Source organism: Equus asinus, chromosome 5 (genome assembly GCF_041296235.1).
Source record: "Equus asinus isolate D_3611 breed Donkey chromosome 5, EquAss-T2T_v2, whole genome shotgun sequence".
NCBI classification, from domain to species: domain Eukaryota; kingdom Metazoa; phylum Chordata; class Mammalia; order Perissodactyla; family Equidae; genus Equus; species Equus asinus.
Window position 1 is genome coordinate 60,131,590 of NC_091794.1, and position 21,580 is coordinate 60,153,169.

A 21,580-nucleotide genomic window follows, 5' to 3' on the forward strand; every position below is an offset into this window, starting at 1 on the left:
CAAGATGCTGAGCGTGCTGAAGAAAGTCACAGAATACAGAGCCACACTGTGAGTGCTCGATCTACAGCAACCGCACATAGAGCCACCAGTCCGCTGCTTTCTAGTCATTTTTCTCCACTGTTTGGATCTCAAAGCTGCCCTACTTTTCCCAACCTCAGGTCCCACGTCCTCTTCCTTCAACATCAGCAGACATCACGCTGCCTGCTTCACAGAGAACAGAAAAGCGAAAACTGTAACCCCTCCCTTCCTGCTCCCAAGTCAACCACCCACCCACAGCGGACACAGCTGGTGTCCTGCCCATCTTGGGGCTTCCAGCTGCCGGAAGACTCTGGTATGGACACAGCACCTCCCTCCGTCAGGTGGGTTGTACTCAGCACAGGCATGGGAGCGAAGGGAGTGAAGGGGACGAAGACCACCCCAACCTTCCCGCTTCTCTTCCTGTCACCAAGGCAGAGAGCCCTTCTTCTATCCAGGACTCACTTCTCCCCCGATCCCCTGGGCCCCATCCCCTTGCTCCTACTCAGGGAACTCACTTCATCAATGAGCACCTCTCATTACTGCAGCTTTTCTTTGCCTGAATTCTACTTTGTTTATTTAATATTAATTTCATACCCCCACTTCACTTCCTTTTTGTTCACATTTGTCTGATTTTTATTTGCCCATTTCTTTATTTTCCATTTATCTTTGTCCTTTTCCCTGAGGGACATATTTAGAACTGGCCTCTTTTTTCACCCAATTCTGAAACTTTGTAATTTACCACGCTGACACCTACATTAGGTCTCTTCTCTGATATTTTATTTTATGCTTTTACAAACATTTCCTTTTGTATCTTCCCTACCTGTCTTTTGCTAACCCGGTCAAGCCTCCTTCCCCTCACAGCCCCCGTGTACTCTGGACAGGCTCTCTGCATAGCTCATGGTGTGAACTGGGCTCACACTTTGTGGGCAATTAACTGATTGCTGCATTTAATCTTCTGTAAACTGAGGCTGTTTGAGTTGTGTGGGGCCTGTCTCCTCGCCTCTGTTCCTAGTCCTTTCCAATTTGCAGTCTGCTCTGTGACCAGAATGAGCTTCTTAAAATGCATCTGGCCAGCCGACTCCTGGAGTTGCATCCATCCATCGTGACTCCCATCACAAACAGATGCACCCCCAGCTTCGTGGCGCGGCCTCCTCCGTTCTGCACAATCTTTCCAAAGCCCTGCCTGGTCTTTTTTCTCTCCCATACAGCTCTTTCTCCAGGCCACGCCAGTTTAGACTTCCAGGTTCTCTTCCTGAAACTTATTTATCACTTCATTTAGATTATTGAGGTTGTGCTGTCCCCCAGAACCATGCCAAAGGGTGGGGTCAAAATGGCAAATGATAATAATGGTCTCTCTTTCCAGGAGCTCCCAGACGGGTGGGGAAGACACAAAAACACTCACGCAGTGACAGTCCGGGGCCCAAGAGGCCACCCACTGGTCAGAGGGGTTGTGCTGGGAACTCGCATGAGTGAGGGGTGAGCAAGAACTTCAACAAAAAGAAACGTCTGTGGCTTTCTCTCTCCTAGCGACCTGACAGCGTCCTGTCATCCTTCGAATCCTCCGCCTCCAGTGACACCGTCCCCTCCCTAGAAGAGGGGGCACTTCTTTGCCTGTGCCACTTCCGTGTCTCGTACTTCTAGCTCTCTGTCCCTCTACTTCCTTCACAGCGTTGTTAAGTTGCTTTTTCCTTGTTCACTCTTTGACCTAGCTCCTTCCTGCCCTATTCTTCCTCCTTTCTTACCCAGCTCAGATAGCGCTTCCTCCAGGAAGCCTTCCATGATCTCCCCAACTCTAGCTTACATAGTCCTTTCTTGTGTTCCCTTAGCATCTCATATTTCTCTCAGAGCACTGGTCACACTGTCATTCATTCATTCATTTATTCATTCATTTCATAAATGAGCATGTATTGATGCATTCTGAACAGATAATCCAGCAAGAAATACATCAGACTATGAAAAGTTATCGCTAGCAAACATAAGCACTGGGTGTCCTCCCGGGACAGGCAGCCCAAGGGTCTAATGCTGCCTGGGACTCAGGCCTTCCGTCCTCCAGCCCCTCCCCACCTTGTAGTCTGTGTGAGGGCAGGCGCAGGTGGTCTGGGGTGTCTTTTCTCTCACTTCCCCAGCACAGGGTCAGGCACATCTTCGGCACTCCACGAACACAAGAGCGAGGGAGAGGAGCGCTGGATTCCGCGCACGGGGACTTGGAGTCAGGCGCAGTGTGTGTCCTCTAAGAGCTCACAAACGAAGATGCGGAGATGCGGGTGGGGTCTGAGGCAGCAAACCCACCACCAGCAGGGCCAGGGCAGCCAGGCAACCCTCCCAGGAGGGGCTGAAAGGGAGGGTGGCCGCCCTGCTCCTCTCCCCTGACGCTGGGAACGGCGGCACAGGTAACAGAGTCGGACGGAGGGTCCCTTCCAGAGCCGCGTCCCGGGACCAGCCCCGTCCCCTCGGCCGGCAGTGAAGCATCGCCGCCCCGGAGCCGCGCGCCAGCGGGAGGGCCGAGGCTGGAGCAGCGGTGGGGCGTGGAGGGAGGGGCACCGGGAGACCAAGAAGAAAGGCGACAGGGTCCCGCAGGAAGCTTCTTTCCAGTCGCAGCAGACAGAGCCAAGCCAGGGGCCTTGGTCCTCCTGTTTCCCGAAGAAATCCCTGCGCCTTCCCTCCTGCCTCATGTTCCCCGCTTCCCGTGGGGCAGCTCCGCATTTAATCAGTGGTCGGATGTACAAGGAGCGCTGAGCGCGTTTTCTGCGTGGAGCCCCTCCTTTGCATGTCTTCATCCAGATGTTACAGTGAAGCTTTTCTTTGTAAGTGAGCCTCCGGCCTCACTGATCCCTCAACGCTATGGGGAAAAAGTGAAAGAGGGAGTCTATTAAAGAGGCAGAGAGACAGTGAGCTGCAGAGGAAAATGTTGTCGATTAGGCAAACCGAGGCAGCAGGAGGTGAACACAAGCTGGCCCGACTAGGAGCACAGCCGGTGCTGGGGAGGAGGCCCCCGGACAGTGTTAATCTTCACCCGTGGCCGCCGAAGGTGCAGAACAGGCTGGGACGGGCCAAAGCCAGGCGGGGGCGCTCTCAGAAGAGGGGGTGTCTTTGCTTGTTACTCTTGATGGCGGTCGTCGGTTTATTATAGTCAGCCACTGTGACCCCTGTTTAGGGAAGAGCACTTTAAATTTCCCGTGCGAAAATGTACCCCTTTCCCTACTCCCAGAAAGCATTGTGAGTGGATTTTAACCCTTCCACAGCTTGTGTGTGTGTGTGTGGGGGGGGGTGTCTTGACAGACGGAAGTCCTTCGGTGGATGGTCCAGGGATGGATGCGTAAACCACCAGTCAGTCAATGGGAAGCGAGGCTTGGAGCCTGGCAGCCATCTCGCCGCTCTGCGGGCAGCCTGAGGGCGGACCAAGCTCCAGCTTACGGAGCTTACAGTCTGAGCCCTGGATCAAGCCACGTGGGATCACTGTCCATGTGAGCCTGGAAATTTCTGCTTTTGCATAAGCTTTGCTTTGAGCTGGGTTTGCCCTTCACTTTGGAAGGTTTCTGATTGATTCACACTCGGCAAACCTAAAAAGAACTGGGATTTATTCCTCCTTTGTCCAGCCGTGGCCTCTAAAGCGTACATGTGAATCTCCCCACATTGCCCCTCGCGCTGTTGCCCGCAGCAGTCGCCCCCTCAGGCATCAACGCTGCCCTCCGGGAGGCGCCAGAAGCCCCGCAGGCTCTGGGCCCAGCACCGCAGGGGCGCAGCCGGCGCTCTACAGGAGGACTCCCCATTCCCTCACGTTTGTGCCTCACTGTTACAGGAGCTCAATTGCATTGTTGATTGAAATTACACAACTTTCATTTGGTTTTTATGCTGCAGAGAATTTAGGAAAATAATCTTTATAAATTTGGAGTGCACAGGACAAACTCCGGGTAAGCTGTGAATAGACTGCGCGTACACAGGTGTGCCTGCTCAGGCTTCCTTGAGTCCAGGAGGGGTGGCGGGACTTCCTGAGGGCTTCAGGGCAGATGCACAGGAGAGACAGACAGGAGTCAGAGCCCCACTCAAGGCCCACACACGGAAACGGAACGTCTGCGCTCAGCCACACTCCGACTGGGCCCTCTGGCCCAAGAGCGCGCCTGAGCGCGAGCCTCGACCCTAGGCTTCCACCCCAGTGTGGCTGTGGGCTTGGATGGCCACTGTCCACCCCATGCTGCTGAGTGACACCAGCAGTACTTCAGGCTCTGATATTTCCTTTTCTTTTTCACCTCTTATATTTTATTATTAAATTGTATCAACTTCTTTTTCTTTTTTATTGCAGTAACATTGGTTTATAACATTACATAAATTTCAAGTGTGCGTCATTATATTTCGATTCCTGCGTCGATTACATCGTTCACCACCCAAAGACTAATTACCATCCACCACCACACACGTGCCTAATCACCCTTTTCACTCTCCGGCCTCCCTCCTAACCTCTGGTGACCCCCAATCCACTCTGTGTCTCTATGTGATCGTTTGTCATTGTTTTTATCTTTTGTTTATGAGTGAGATCATAAGATATTTGACTTTCTCCCTCTGACTTATTTCACTTAGCTTAATACCCTCAAGGTCCATCCATGTTGTCACAAATGGCAAGCTTTCGTCCTTTCTTATGGCTGAGTAGTATTCCATTGTGTATATATACCACATCTTCTTTATCCATTCGTCTCTTGATGGGCACCTAGGTTGCTTCCAAGTCTTGGCTATTGTGAATAATGTGGCAATGAACATAGGGGTGTATGTGTCTTTATGCATTTGTGTTTTCAAGTTCTTTGCATAAATACCCAGCAGCAAAATAGCTGGATCGTATGGTAGATCTATTCTTAATTTTTTGAGGAATCTCGATACTGTTTTCCATAGTGACTGCACGAGTTTGCACTCCCACCAGCAGTGTATGAGGGTTCCCTTCTCTCCACATCCTCTCTAATACTTGTTTCCTGTTTTGTTCATTATAGCCATTCTGACCAGGGTGAGGTGATATCTCATTGTAGTCTTGATTTGCATTTCCCTGATAGTTAATGATGTTGAACATCCTTTCATGTGCCTGTTGCAGGCTCTGATATTTTCTGGTTTTAAAGTGAGTACAGACGTTTTCCCCCAGCTGCCACCCTGGAGTCGTGCTGAATTTGACTATTGCCCACACCAGGACTGTGAAGGCTGGAAGGGGTCTCCAGGCCTGGTCCAGCCACTCATTCCTTGAGGAGGAAACCCAGGATGCAGAGACGTGGATGACGGCAGTGGCTGAGGGCACTTGGAGGCCGGGGGTGGGCAGGGTGGTGGGAACAGGTGGCTGGGGGCAGGCAGGGGTAGAAAATGGGGGCTCTTTCGCCTCTACCACTGGCCTTGGACAAGACACTTCTGCTCTTCCTGCCTCTGTGTTTTTCATCTGTAAAGGGAGACGACTGCAAGGACTCATTCTACCTCTGAAAACAGGGAGACCATGTTTACAAATTGCTATCAAATGGCCCGCATCTGGGTCTGGGGAAGACCTTCTCTCCCCCACTGCTGTGCAACCATTTGTTTCATTTTTGAATCATAGGTTAGCAAATGAGGGCTACTCATCCCTTTATAGGTGCGTCAAGAGAGATGTGGAGGGGTGTGTGTGTGTGTGCACTCAGGTGTGCATGCACGTGTTGTTGAATAGACCCCTCTGTAGAGACCCCTCTGCTTTCTCTTCTCCAGTTCTTCCGTGAGCCCCAACTCTGACCTGTGTGGAACATGAGCTGCAGTCCTCCCTCCGCTGCTGGATCTTAGTTCCTAGCACTCTCTTATGAGAGAAGGCCGAGGCACGTGGCCAGCCGTGACTGGTCATTCAGAGGGCGGCCAAATGGTCAGCAATTCTTAAGAAGGATTTTATCCATGAGAGTAGGAAATTAGGAAGAAATATTTTAAAACAATTTTGTAAAAACAGTAATGCCTGTTCATTTTTAATGTGTATGCACCACGGCGTTTATTCAAGGTAGACTTTCCAGGGAAAGTGACAAGCCTCATACTCTCTTGTTACGTGTTTAATATTCATGCACCATTTAAATTCTGTGGGTATTTTGGTTCACTCTATGTTATGCATAAAAATTGGTAAACTCTCTGAGGGAAGAAATTGCACCTTTAAAGTTGTTTCTCAAGGGTCTTGGAGGCACTTTACAAATACTTATTGTTGTTGTTATGTTGTTATAATAATAGACGAGGTGGCTAGTGTATTTTGGCCTTGGCAACAAGAATGAGAATCATGAAGTGTGTCACAAAAATAATACCATCCATGTTAAATATTTAATGTCATGTTCTCCTAGTGTCAAAATATTTAGTACAGTGCGAGCATCTCGAAGGCAGAGGGAGATGAGCCAGGAGTACATTCTGCACATATGCAACACATTAAAAAGCCCACACAGTTTATTCTTAAGATTCACTGCTTTGCTCAGGAAGGTTCCCTTGCTTAGGGAAGGGCATGAGGCGAAACAGGCCCAGGAGGCAGGCACTGACTGGCCGGGAGGTGAGCCCGGTCTGCCGGCCTCAAGAGCCTTTCCAGGACTTTGGCTCCAGGAACCCTGCAGCAGCCCTGCGCCTGGCTGGGCAGACCCTCCCTCTGGAGGCTGCAGTTCAGGCGGAAATGCCTCGGGCCAGCTCCAGGCGCTTGGCCTGGGGGCAGCAGCCACCTGGTAGATAGAAACCATAGCTGCTGGCTCCTGGCTCACCAGATATCAGTTCACACATCTCCATCTCCTACCACCTGGTTAGGGCACCACGTTCCAGCCTGCCACTGCCTCAGAATCAGTGGTGCAGCCTGTTAAAGACGCCTGGAGCACCTGGAGCCCGCTTTCAGAGCTTCTTAGTCAAAAGGCCTGGGTAGAGACTGATTATCTGCATTTTTAAAAGCACCACAGGAAATTCCAACGTGCAGCCAGAGTTGAGAGGAAACACCTCTTGAGATACTCAATGTAGGCTCTTCAAGGTGTTAAATATCTTACTTTATGACTTCATTCCTTCAAGGATGAAGTGTGAGGGCGCTGCCTAAAGGATCACGGCCAGTCAGGATGGTGCAGTCAGCTTGCACGCCCTGGCATTACAGCCTTGAGGTTTGTGTAAAACAGGGCCCTGGAGGCACGGAGTGGTCCTCCTTTCCTGCTGAGCTCCAGACCGAGGGGAGGGGCCGCATAAAGTATCCTTCCTGACCAGGAACAGCCCAGAGAACTCTGCTCCGGTTGATGGCACGCTATGCTGGGTTCCCTATGTGCTTAGCTGGACAAGGAGCTGTGCCCATATGTCCCCTCCTCCACACTCTCCCTGTCCTTCTTCCTATGTGCTGTACCACCTCCTAGAAATACCTGTCTGGCTTGCCACACACACCTGTGTGATGTTTTACAAAACTGGCAACATGCCTTTATCAGTCAGAATTCTCCAGAGAAACAGAAACTTACAATTCCTTCTCATAAATCTCTTTATATATAAATATTTATGTATTTTATATTTATATGTAATTATAGCATAATATATGATGTAATATGTCATATAAATCTTCCTTTTTAGATTTATTTTATATTAAAATACATATTTTTCTATCTATACAGAGATTTATCATAAGGAATTGGCTCGCACGATTACAGAGGCTAAGGCCCAAGCTGTGCCATCTGCACACTGGAGCCCAGGAGAGCCGCGGCCTGCTCCTGAGCCAAGCTTCTAAATGGCGTTTCAGAAGCTAGAGCAGGGTTTTAAAACTTTATTTTGGCAGAAGGAGGCTTTTTTCCCCTTCAAAATGTAATATGAGGCACTAAAAAGAAATGAGCTACCAAGCCATGAAAAGACTGGGAGGAAACTTAAATGCATATTACTCAGTGAGAGAAGCCAGTCTGGAAAGGCTCATTCTCTGTGATCCAGCTATGTGGCCTTCAGGAAAACACAGAGCTCCAGTGCGGCAGAAGGATCGGTGGCTTCCGGGGCTCGTGGGGAGGAGGAATGAGCAGGCAGAGCAAGGACTGTCAGGGCAGCGAGACCACCCTGTGTGCTGCCATAATGGGGGTGCATGTCATTATGCATTTGTCCAGACCCACAGGATGCGCAGCAGCACGCGTTGTACGAGTACCTAACATGAGCTTCTGTCTTTGGGTGGTAATGATGTGTCAGTGTAGGATTGCAACAAATGTACCGCGCTGCCGTGGGACGTCGAGTGGGGAGCCTCTGTGTATGTGGGATAAGGGGATATGGGAACTTTCTGTACTTTCTGCTCAATTTTGCTATGAACTAAAACTGCTCTAAAAAATAATTATTTATTAATCACATTTACAAATTTTAAATTTATATTTAAGAAATTTAAATTTACATTAAAAAATTTTATATTTACATTTAGAAAAAGTCGAGTTACTTTGACGGAGACTGTGGCCATGGAAGGAGGAGGACAGAGAGAGGTGAGTCCTGTCTGGCCCTCATCCCTCGGGTGTTCCCTGAGACCTTGGGACTTGGAGGAACACCAGAGACCTAGACGACAAGAGCTAATGCCTTAGTAAGGCAAGCAAAGTGTCCCATGGTCAGGCCAAGCTTTCCTTTCTGGCTTATTTCTTGTAGCTCCCCAACACCTTGCATTCCCCAAGTACCTCCTGCTCCAGGGGGTCTCCCTCCAGGCCATCGCTCATGTTGCTTCCTCTATCTCGAATTTTTCACCCTCCTTCTCCACCTCCTCCTCCTCTTGATGACTCCCTTCAAGTCTCAACTAAGCAGCATCTCCCCTGTGAAGCTGTCCCACACCCCCCAGGAGACCTGCCTCACGCTGGCTTCACCCTGCACTCTCCATTGCGGCATCTGTCTAAGGTATTGCCCGTCTTTGTGTGCCCAACTCCTGCTACCCTGTGAGCAATTTGAGAGCAGCGGTCTTGACCCTTTCACCTTGGGATCCCCTGTAACTAGCACAATGCTGAATGTTTGCTGAGAGTGACTGAATGGATGCACAAATTCTACTCTTCCTTTCTCAGAAGATGATCCCAGCTCCTACCAGACTGGAATGATTTTCAGGCACTCTTTGGTGGCTCTACTCCTTCTCTATCAGTTTCTTTGACTTTGGGGCTTGATAGCAGTGGTCTGTGTATTCACAAACCAGGCCAGCCACTGCAACCCACACGTGGGTTTGGCCACTTAATTTTTTCCCCATTTCTCTTGTTGGCCAAGTTGTCTTCCTTCAGAGGTATGTTCAGTTCATCCTCGAGTTATTTCATCTTTCTGTTCCCATCTTCACATGCTCCTAGTTTGTCAAAAGGAAGCTTGGCAGGGCCAGAAATTCCCAGCCTGTCCATCTCGGATCGAGAAGGAGGTCAGAATTGTTAGCTTTAACTACGACCTTCAGGATATTCCAATAAAAGACATCTGTAGTCATGTGATTGCTTGCAACAGTCAAGACTTAATTTCCAAAGCCGTGGTACACGTGGGCTGGGCCTTTGCTGACATCCCACACCTGCAGCACAAGCCCGGCTCCACCCGGATTTGACAGTGGGGGTCTGCAGGGCCCGACATTATCTAAGGCTGGTGCGTTATTCCTGTCTATGAATTTTTTTGTCTCCTCTGGCTTACAGAGGCAGCTCAGAAAAGTTCTCAAAGAATGCTTATTCAAGCTGTCAAGCTATGTCACCCGTTTTGAATGAAGCCAGTCAGCCCCGCAATCTTCCTTGTTTTCTCCTGTTTTTCACGCAGTGTCTGATCACAAGTGTTCAGGCTCTCAGAAAGACTTTAAGCTCAACTCAGGAGTTGCTGCTCCTGGATCATGTCTGTTTCACAGTTTGCCCAGATACCTGCAGGTCACATGCATTGGGTTTTTAAAAAACTGCAGCCTGCCCTCTGGAAATTCATTTATAAGTGGCACTTCATGGACACCTGGATTTTTTATAGTCTTAAGGGCTTTAGGTTGAGTTTTCTATGTATCTTTGACTAAATTATCTTCCACCATAGATACTGACTATGCCATAGTTGGTCAATGATTTTTCACTACATTTATTAATTTATATTTATAGGTAGTTTCTTTCAATAATGAATAGTGAATAATTATTTACCATAAAGCACATTCTCAAAAAAAACTAAGGTCACATTATTCCTCATAATGAATCTCCCGGGCCTTTCAAATACAAGTAAATGGAAACAAGATCACAGCAGCAAATGAAGCAAATGTCAAATTCCCTTAGACTTATGGTAAACAAAGCTCACGCCAACCTCCCAAATCAGATCTTTGGAAGAATTCAGGCCCCAATGACCTTCAACATATTTGCAATATGGTGAAGGGAGGCAGAATTAGTTGCCACTATCTGTTATTCATTCACTATCATCCCTTCGCTGGTCTCCACACTTCCATTAAGCAGGGGTTGGGAAGCCCTCCCCCAAGCTCCACACTCACGTCATCTGGCCCCCACGTGGCAGTCACTCACCCACTCCTAGTTACTCCCTCTTATTCTTTGAAAATTTTAGCTCAGGCTCGCTGTCCAATATTAGTTTTGCCAGATTTTTAGTGATTTCAATGACTCCAAAGATAATCTTCCCTGTACCTTTATCTCTCAGTTTCTCACCCTCTTCTTCTCTACTGACCTTGTCTTCATACAACCTCAGCCACTCTCTCCCATTGGACACACCTTACACTATGTGGCCACCAATAGCTGAACCCCCCATAACTGGATCTTGAGCACCTCTTTCTATCCTTCCAGCTTACTGTCTCTATTGCTCTTACTCCAACAATCCTTTGGTCCATCTGGAGGTAAAATTCATTGATCCTACCCACTTTCCACTGTCCCGCAACCTCCTCATTTTACTCCTGGCTCATTTTCCTGGCTCCAGTCCTCTTTTTCCTCGAAGTTCAGTTTAAACTCCAAGGTCCATTATTACAATCACCCCTTTGCATAAACTCTCTGCTTCTTTTCCTCTCTTTTTCATCTTATACCCCTGAAAAACTCCACTCGAAACTGCTGAACGTGGCTGGAGGAAAAACACATAACTGTGGAGATGGCTTCACTTCAGATTTACTAGCATGAATCTCAAGTAGGTCCTTAATGACGTCTGGCCACTCTGTTGCATTCCCCTGGTCCAGTCACTCTTCGTTTCTCCTAGACATTCTGTCTCTCCTCAGACTTTTAACACCTCCTTCCCATCCTCACTAACAGCTGATGACCTTGCTTCTGACAATATAGAAACAATAGAGGAGAATTTCTGTAAGATATCGCTGCCACCACCACCATCCCGTCACCCTACCTAGTAGCCTCACAGCCCGTGTAGTCTGCCTCCTTTCATGTTACTCTCTTCTTGTGTCCTCAAAAAATAATTCCAAGGATTTTTCTCTTTTCTTCTACTGCATCATTTTTTTCCTTCTCCAAAGGATTTCCCCATCAGCATGTAAATATGCTATCATTTCTTCCACGTGTAAAAGTACCCTCTCTGACTGTCCTTGTCCATCCAGCTGACACTCCATTTCTCTGCTTGTCTTTACAGAAATAGTCATCAAAAAAGTAGCTGCCAGCCTTTCTCTTTCCATGCTCCCTCGAACCCACTCCAAGCATGTGCTAGCCCCTCATTCCACCGAAACTGATCATTTCAAAGTTATCAATGACTCCCATGTTGCTAAATCTCACGGTCAATTCTCGGCCCTCATCTTGCTTGACCGATTAGCAGCATTTGACAGGGCCGGTCGCTGCATCTTCCTTGAAATGTTCTCTTGACTCGGATTCCAGGGCCCCGTGCTCTCCTGGTTCTCCTCTTACCACACTGGCTGCTTGTTTTCAATTTTCTTTGTTGGCTTTTCCTCATTTCCTCCAACTTCTCAGTGGACTTCCCAGGTCTCAGACCATGCACTTCTGTTTTCTATACTGTCTGTACTTACTCCCTTGGTGTTCTCGCCATCTCATAGCTTAAACTCCCATGTCATCACATATTCAGCCCAGATCTCTTCTAAACTCTAATGTGTGTATCCACTTGCGTACATGACTTCTCTTGGATGTATAATAGGTCTGTCAAACTTAACATATCCAAAATCAATCTCCGAATCTCCCTCCTCCCTAAGCCTCTCCTCCTTCATTCTTCCACATCTCATTTACTGGCAACTCCATCCTTTATGTTGCTCAGGCAACAAACCTTAGAGTCATCTTTGGTTCTTCTCTTTTCTCTTCCATTCCATGTAGAATCTAACAAAATATCTGCTAGGCTCTACCTTCAAAACACAGCCATGATCTGACTACCTCTCACTCCTTCCGTGGCTACCATCCTGGTCTAGACCCTCTTAGGTTACAGAAATAGTTCTGATCATGTTGAATGGCCTGAACACCAAAGCTGCTTTTTCCCACATCTGGGAGATATCTAGAGGCCTCCCCAAGTCTCTCACTCAGATTTTACCATTTCAGAGTCATCCTTATGCTGTTAGATTTCCCATCTCTACTTAGTTTTCTTTAAATATTTACATTTTCTGGGAGGGATAAAATTTTTATTTACGTGTGTGTGTGTGTGTATATATGTGTCACCTTGTCCCCAAAGTACTTAAAATAGATTATAAAATACATAACAATGTAGAAAAATAAGTGAGGAAATTAGGCAAAGGGAAAATAAGGAGAGAACAAATTCAGATGCAGCTCCAGGTGAAGTGAGTATACAGAGGCATGCCGGGAGGCCCGCACACCTGCTAAGTGGGACAACACGTGAGCCATGGCCTCCACGGTGTGCTTTAACATCAGTTTTCTTTCTGCTTGACGGGCACCGTGAACCATCATGAACACAGTGGCTCCTTGGGCTTGAGAGGGCTAGGGCTTGTTGGGCGGGAAAGGCTCAAAAGGGGAAGTGGGGCAATGGGGTCAGGAAGTCCCTTCTCACCTGAGACTGGGTCCCAAACTGCACCCCACTCACTCCCTGGAATCCTCCCCAATCTCCCACCTCCCAGCGCACCCCCACATGACACCCCAAGTACTTACCAAGACCCAAGCACGAAACTCGGAGTCCTGACTTCCCAAGATTCCTGGAATAAAAATAAAGCAACACTTGGTGATCCTTTCTGCAGCTGAAACTCTGCACAGGTAACTGTGAACATCGCGTCTCACTTTTGATGACACTGCTCTTGCGTAGAGTCGTGGGGGAGGGAGGGCCTGGATGCAGGCTCATGGTCTGGGGAAGGGTCTGTTTCTCGTCTCCATTGGGCACTAGGGAGCTCAAGATGCACTCAGGCTCAGCACAAAAACGTGTCCCCCAAAACACAGCTTTTCAGCCCCAAAGGATCTTCTTTACTCATTTGTTTACAGATTTACTGTCTCACTCCTTTTGGACTGTGAGTTCCTTGAGGACAAGAGCTGTGTTTTATTCACAACCAATCCTCGTTATTCATTCATTATTCATCAACAGAGCCTGACACCCAGTGGACCCTTAACAAGTATTTGTTGGCAGAGTAACTGACAAACTGACTTCTAAAATAGAATATTATTACCAATGGATGGGGACGAGTAAAAGAACAAATACGAAATGATCCGTCAGGCTATTTAAATTACTTTTTATAGAAGGCTACACTAAATTGCTTCAGGAAGTTCAGACAGTCGTTTTTAAATGGTTCTTCGTTTCTTCATCAATGCCTTTGCTTTTAATCCCCAGGGGTTTATCAGGGAAAGGGAAGTATATTTTCACTGTCTACGTAGGGAGAGAATTCGGCACTCCAGTCTTCACTGTAAGGTGTTTGTCCATGGAGACCAGACCCAACCCCTCTTTCTGCCGTCTGCCTAACCATCATCAGAGAGGAAATTGAATTTTCAGAGAGAGGAGACTCAGAGAGTTTTATGGGAGTCCGGCGTGAGGAGGTGGAGGTCTAAGAATTGAAATGTGGTAGAAAAGGGCGTCCTTTATTCTCTGGTCAGATTCTCTTGTGAGAGCACAATTTTCCTCCGTGCTTCTATCCCAAACAAAACAGCACAACAAACTTCTCCGACTGGAGCACAGCTCAGCACCTCCAGCTCCTCCCTCCATTCTCCTCAGTGTGGCTTCTTTAGAAGTTAGTAATTAGTGCACTCATTTTTACATTTCTTTCTTTTCTCAGCTTACTATGCTTCTCTATAAAATGCCACCTAAGCAACACATTTAATTTTGTGCATAGTCAAAGTACATCACATTGCAAAGATTTGAAAGACCCGGGTTTCTGTCCCATTGTTGCAACTTGCTAGGTAGCCTTGTGGAAATCTCTCCCTTCCTCTGGAGTTCAATCTCTTCATTAGTAAGATGGGATATCACTGCCTGTGCCATCCATCCAGCATTACTGTGGTGGGGCCAGAACAGGATAACGTATGCTAAAGGGTTTCACAGTAAACAAATGCAAGTTATAATTCTCTTTGGTGCTTTCTGACTCTGCTCACCCTCTCACAGAGAGGGTAAATTTTCCTATATGAGTTGAATATGTCCACCTGGAAGGAAACCTTTGTATAAAGGTGCGTGTGGAAAATATTTTGAACTACTGACGAGGAGAAAAATAATTGGACCTCTCCAATGAAAATAGTTTGCATAAGAAATTGTTCTTTTAGCAGTTTCTCGGAAAACCACAGGATATTCAACCAGAAGACCTCTCTTTGTAGTCTAAAAGTCTACTGATTTTAAAGGACAGGAGTCTAGAGCAAAAGTTACATAGTAGGGAGAATAAAAAACTACATCAAAACAAAAAAAGCAATATATATATATGTGTGTGTGTGAATAACAGTCTTGCAGGTAGAGATATTCAAAACTAGTAAAGATTTACTGAGAGATCAACATGGTCCAGGAAATGTTCAAGGCCATGGGGACACAGAGAGGAAGAAGGCACAGTTCTCCCCCCAGGGGCTTCTCTAGCTTCTATGTTTCCTGAGGGACACAGAAAAGCAAATGTATCATTACAATGCAGCGGGGCGTGTCCTGCAGTGAGGCCTTTGTGAACATTGGAGCACAACCTATGTCAGGCTTGTATTTGCATAACTATGTGGCTGTTGTGGGGAAAAAGACCTAGGTACAGATTTTCATGTAATTTTAATATCTTTCAGTGATTCTGAGAAAAACAGGGAGGAGGGATGGTGCAGAAAGCTATGCAGAGCGAGACGTTTTTCTAACAAACTCAAATAGGGCAAGGCTGTGTCCCTGGGGACTGACTGAGCAACATCTCCGCACACGAGGCGGGGAGACCTGCCCTATTTTCCTTATGACCATGACTCAGGAGGATAATGGCCACTCTGCTATGGGTTTGGAAGACCAAACTTGAGAATTGTCAGCAAAAACAAACTGCAAAGCAGCAGTACTAAATGTGGCCCATTTTCTCGCCTCTCCTGTCTCAACACCCAGGCCAGCTTTTCTGGAATGAGAGCCCTAGAAGATTTAGAAGAGCTGTAAGAAAAGTTCAGTTACAGACAAGTATTGACCCCGCGGTGAGAGGTCCCCTAGTTAGCCTCAGTGTTCTTATTTCCTTTAGCTCTTTCTCTAGATCTCTTCATCCCCTGAAGGAATGGCTGCCAAATTCAGGTGGTTCTTTTTAAAGTGAGAGGCATTTTCTGCGCGTGAGCGCCGTGTGGTCTCTAAAGTCCGGTGACCTCGCTTTGTTGAGGAGGGAGACTCCTCCTTCGTGAAGCACCTTCAGTGTGTGATGATGCCACTCACTGGGCAGATGGAGAAGGTAGGAGGAACTAGCTCTCTTCACTTTAGAGCATGGAATTCCAATCCAGTGTCATGATTCCAAATGGGGTGTCTACGTCCCGAGTATGCGCGTGTCTGCATTATCCAAGCACAGATGTGGCAATTGTCCAGCCACTCTGATCCGTTTAAGCTCTGCTGGATAATAGAAGCCCAAGGACTGGACACATTTGATCTAACGAGTCTACAATATATCCTACAAAAGCTTGTTTGGGTGGCTGTCATACCAAATAATGGCCAAGTTCACACACCATGCTGGGCTGTAACAGATGTCCTAGAACCTTCCTTATCCCACTCATGTGGAACTTTCATGAACACTTCATGATCTTGTGTGACATTGTGATTCAAAACACTTTATATAATTTTGTTTAATTTCTTAATTTCTCAGCATTTGCACAAGTGAGGCTACATAAAAATTCTGTAAATACGTCAAATTTCCAGTTGGGTTGAATTTCTTTCCCATATGATTCAAAATAATTTCGTTGCACTAGTTTACCTATTTTATCTGTGTCAGATATGCCAGAAGGGAGTCTCACCATGTTCATTTTTAGTATCTGCTCCTGTTCAACTCAAAATAAACGCTCCTCTTCCCCAGGTGAACCTGAGGCACTCTGCTGCTAATATTAGAAGTGAATGACATCAGTACGGGGGCACAGGAAGCTTAGCTTTGTCAGTCAAATTTTGGAAATCCTAAATCTTTAAGCTTCAGTAAAGAGTTGTCTGGAGAAGGGATATAGCTTCTTGAGAAGTCAAAGGTTGTGTTTCTCTTTTCTTTCTGAAGGTAGGAGTGTCCCCTCAGTGAATACATGGCTGAATTTATTTAAGGACAATGGTTAGTTCCATGGCAGAGGCATTAAATATAATTCCTAGTGTCATTTTGTGAAGCATCCATCAGGCTCTTTTTGATTTTAAGGCAAAAATAGAGTGGTGAGAACTGAAACTAGGCATTACTTAGGCACAGTCTTACATGCCATTTGATGCTTACGGGTCCTTTAAAAATCAAAGACGCTAAGAGCAGATTAGCAGCACAAATGCGTTGTTTTAAATTGCTCACTTCTGAATATGTGTGTCTTAGATATTATTCACAGTTGTAAAGTGCTTGGAAGAGGGGAGTAGCTAGCTAAAATATTTACCTTGCATTTGACCAAGAAAGAAGCATATTGTATGGGACAAAATCCCTTATTTAAAGGTTGGCACAACAGGGATGAACTGAAAGCATATATAAGCGGCTCCAGGGGCCATGTCAGGCTGGCAGAAACAAGTTTTGTTTGACCCGGTTTTCAGGTGCTCAGATTATTACGTCATCTGCTGCCTCACTCTATTGGAAGATCTTTCTGATCCCTCTAAATTACAGCCTGCTGGTGTGTGTATTACCTGGAAGTTCCTAGTCAAACGTGGGGTTTGGGATTTTTTTTTTTTTAAAGAGAAAGACACTTTTAACGTTTCTTGAAAAATCAAGAGCAGAAGGCATGTTCCTTTGTCAGCCATCTGGTTGTGATGGTTGCATGAGAACAACCATTTTGACAGCCATGAAGGTGACTACAAATGGTAATAACAAACATTTTATATGAGGGCACTGTTCATCACTGTTGATAAGTGAATAATGACTCATTTGGAAACCACCAGGCACATAAATGATTCAGCCACGCATTTTGATGACAGACATTGACAAGTGGCACAATGAAACTTTGTTTCATTCATATAAGTAGCAACAAAGTAGAATGAGATTCTTTCAGATTCTTTGATTTAAAGGTTTAAATCATTTGTCATTTGTGAATTCCAACTAGGTTCTTAGTCATTTTCTTTGGCCATATAAAATTACCTGTTATCTGTATCATTCTAGAAAAGGCTAGAGAAGTATGGCAAAAAGAGACTTCCCTGTAATTAATTAGTTCAATAGAGATGTGCGTTTCAACTACATACAAGGTCTTGTATTAGGGTGTGGGGATGGGCTGAGTAGTACGCAGTTGCTGTTCTCATGGAGCTTACATCACCGAGGGGGAAACAGATGTTAGTGTATTAATTATTTGGTTATGATACTAAATAAAAAAACAGCATGCCTGAATGTAAAATTGGCATGTTGGGGAAGCTGACCTGGTCTGGACAGTTAGGAAAAGCTTCCTGAGGGAAGCGGCACTTAAACTGAGATCCAAAGGAGGAGTAGGAAGGAAGGGAATGCAAACAGGGTGATGGGCATCCCCAGCAGTGTGAGCGGCAGGTGCAGAGGCTCAGAGGCTGGAGGCAGCCCTGGTGGCTGAAGACCTGAAGTAGGGACAGTGGAAGAGGAGAGAGCAGAGTGACCCCAGGGGAGGCTGGAGCAATCAGATCAAACAGGGCCTTACCGATTATATTACTGGTTTTCATCTTAATATGAAGGAGTAATGGAAGACTCCTGAAAAACTGACGCAAGGGAAATGGGTCGAAGGGAGGCAACAAGAGGAGCCACGGGGCTCCCTTGGTAATACTGATGAGAAAGGATGGGGCCTTGAGACTGGATTCTGTGGAGATAGAGAGCATGCAGAAGATTCCAGGTATTCTTAGCAGGTAAAATCTATAAGACTCAGTGTTTGATTGAATATGACGTGGAAGAGGAGAAGTCATGGGCCATTCTCCAGTTTCTGACCTGGACTGCTGGGTGAAGAGGGGTGCCTTTCAGTGAAGTAGGGTTCACAGGAGAAACAGAAGTGGTTTGACACTTTGGGCACGTGGGCAAATGCCCATAAGATATCCTTGTTAGCTGCCTGGAGCTCAGAACAGGGAGAGGTGTTGTCTGGGTATCGGGGGTAACCGGTGCCATGGGCTGTGGTCAGCTGCCAAGGGGAGACAGTGTTCAGTTAGAGAGCAGGGCCAAGGACCTGGCCTTGAGGAGCTCCAACATTATATAGGTGGCAAGGGAAGCTGAGAAGGAAGAGCAGAGATGCAGGAGGAGACCAGGAAAGTGCGCTATAGAAGCCAGAAGTGGAGATGGTGTCGGTAGGGCGTGAGTGGCCAGCGTGGTGAAGGCTGCCGAGGGAGCCAGTGCGGGAGGATGGACAGTGCCCTTCACGTCCGCCCCGTGGGGATGGCTGCTGACTTCTATGACAGCCGTGTCAGAGGTGCGGTGGGTGGGGGTCGCGGTGGGTGGGAGTCAGGCTGGGTGGACTGAGGAGAGGGGAGGTGCAGAAACTTTGCCTCCTGGCTGTGTGTGACCTTGGGCAGGTTGCTTTACCATTTTAAGCTTCTTTCCTCGCTGGTAAGTGGAGATATTAATAGCCTATAGCCCAATCCTTTTATTGAGATTGAGAAAATATGAATGCAGTCCCAGTCCCAGCACATTTCAGCGTTCAGTAAACACTGGTTGCTTTCTGCTTTTCTTATTTCCTAGGAAAAGTGTCTCCAGCACTGCATGAGTGGGGTTCTGGCTCCAGTACTGAAGCTGGGAGGAGGCTGCCTCTTGACTCGAAGGACCCAGCCGCCTGACATGATGACCCTCTTACTTCACCTGGGTCTGTGCTTAGACAGTGCAAACATCCTAAATTGTACGAGAATCGTGAGTCACTTTGCTAGAATCATTAGAAAAGTGGGCACCACGGGATACAGAGAGATAAGGGAGGCAAAGGAGAGGGTGGCGCTTTGTGGGCAAAGGCAGTTTGGGAAATCATGTGTGTTTTAGGAATTTAGACCCGTTCTTCCATAATCACAGGAGGGGGAACAGAGACGGGACATAAAGCTGTGTGGATGGGGCTGCACAAACTTGGTACTGTATGGGGGATGGGGGAGAGGTTGAGAAATGCTTGCCCGGATCTACTTAGCACTTAAATAAAAGTTACTCTGCTTTTTCTGTCTCAAGTATGCAAGGCATCAGAATAGCTGGAAATCAATAACTCAGTCTTTTTTTTTTTTTTTTGATGAAGATTAGCCCTGAGCTAACATCTGCCACCACTCCTCCTCTTTTTGCTGAGGGAGATTGGCCCTGAGCTAACATCTGTGCCCATCATCGTCTACTTTATATGTGGGACGCCTGCCACAGCATGGCTTGCCAAGTGGTGCGTAGGTCCACACCCGGGATCCAGATCAGCAAACCCTGGGCCTTCAAAGCAGAATGTGTGAACTTCACCGCTCCGCCACTAGGGCGGCCCCAATAACTCAGAGTCTTAAACTGGAAGAATCTAGAACCTCAGTCTCAGGACACATAATTTGGGGGCCCATGAACTTGGATGGGAAAAAATACATTTTTATTTTTCATGAACTTCTGACTGAAATTTAGCATCTCCTTCAATTATGAATGTAGACAAGAAGCCACAGAAGTCTTCACATTACCTGTGACTTTGCCACCAAGAGAAATTACAGGTATTTTTCTGTCATATCATAGTTGCTTCAGAGATCTCAAAAAATTATTCGCACTCCCCGTTTACATTCATTACCACTTGAAAACTGCGATGTTCGACCTGCTCCTAGAGCTTGTTATTTAATACATTAATAAAGACACGTGTGTTTTACTTGGCTGCAAATTTGGATTTTAACTGTTTTGAACTGTATTTAAGTATAATTGGAATCCTGTGTATTTTATCTTGTGTTTTCAGAAGCTCTTTTCCTGAGGAGTCTATAGGCTTCACCGGCCTGCCAGAGGGGCCCATGCATCACAGATCTTGAATGCAGATGAAAGATAAAGCTTGTTTAAAAACTGCCTTTGGCACATCCATCTGCCACAGAGTACATCTCCTTTAAACTGGGAGGGAAGACAGTCTTGAAGTTTTTGAAAGCAAAATTAAATACGCAATACCCGCTGCCCCTATTTAATATGTGTATAATGTAGTGTTTACTATCCCTTCCTATTTTAGTAAATTAAAAAATATTTGTTAGCCCATGATGGCTTTAATTCCAAACTCAGGCCCACTGCTTGGGTTGCCTCCACCTGGACATAAATCCTTGACTTTGAAGTCCTCTGTTACAGGCTCTTCACGGGCCTCAGCGACCTGCAGGAGGGGGCCGCTATGCTTCCCCCTGGGGCAGAGGAGAGAGGAGGAGGTGTGCCACCCCGGGGGTGCTGGGGTCTTAGCAGGAAGCGGCATGCCTCATGCATGACATTTCTTTTATAACAATTCACTTTGATGTGATTCATTCATTTAACCATTTCATATTATATATTTTTTTTAAAGATTTTTAAAATTTTTCCTTTTTCTCTCCAAATCGCCCCGGTACATAGTTGTATATTTTAGTTGTGGGTCCTTCTAGTTGTGGCATGTGGGACGCCGCCTCAACATGGCCTGACAAGCGGTGCCATGTCTGCGCCCAGGATCCAAACTGACAAAACCCTGAGCCGCTGAAGTGGAGCGCACGAACTTAGCCACTTGGCCCCGGGGCCGGCCCTCATATTATATTTGAATATAAAATACTGTTTCCATCCTAAATCTTCAAGCAAGTTTGTTGTGTCAGAGATGTGCCATGATGGTCCCACGGCTTTACTGGGTACCCTCTGCTGCCCCAGGTTGAGACGCCTGGCTACCGACAATTACCAGTCATTTACACCTTAGTGTGAAAGAGTTTCAAACATTTTTCTCATATTAGTTTGGAGGGATTAGAAGGAGCAATCAAGAGATAAAACACCAAACCTCTGAGAGATGGAAGGGGGAATGACGGTGGGTGGCAGGAGGGTGCAGGAAGCGGGCCCCCAGAGAGGGAGAACACACTTAGTCCCCTTCCAGATTTTGTCTAGGATCCCATCTCTCCTTAGGACAGAATGATCATACTTTGCTATATAAATATCGTATACGTACTTGCCATTTTCAAAGCTCAGAGGAGAAAATCTAAAGCTTTCAAAGTTTTCTTCACCCAGTGGTGATAACTTATTCTCAAAGAAATTCCACTGGATGCAGAAAGGCCAAGCCTCTGGGGCGTCAGCCTTGTACGGAGAGCTCGGATTTGCGTCCACTGTGAC

At 46.7% G+C, this 21,580-nt stretch overlaps 1 protein-coding gene across 3 annotated transcripts in view; it reads right to left on the reverse strand.

The window, feature by feature from the left end:
- The window catches only part of KCNAB1 (potassium voltage-gated channel subfamily A regulatory beta subunit 1), a 383,573-nt gene that overhangs the window by 93,945 nt on the left and 268,048 nt on the right, over nt 1-21,580 (reverse strand). For all 3 annotated transcript variants that reach the window (XM_070509613.1, XM_070509614.1, XM_070509615.1), the window contains exon 2: nt 12,951-12,994. In XM_070509613.1, coding sequence (XP_070365714.1) covers nt 12,951-12,994 — 44 coding nt within the window. The remainder of the gene's footprint in view (nt 1-12,950; nt 12,995-21,580) is intronic.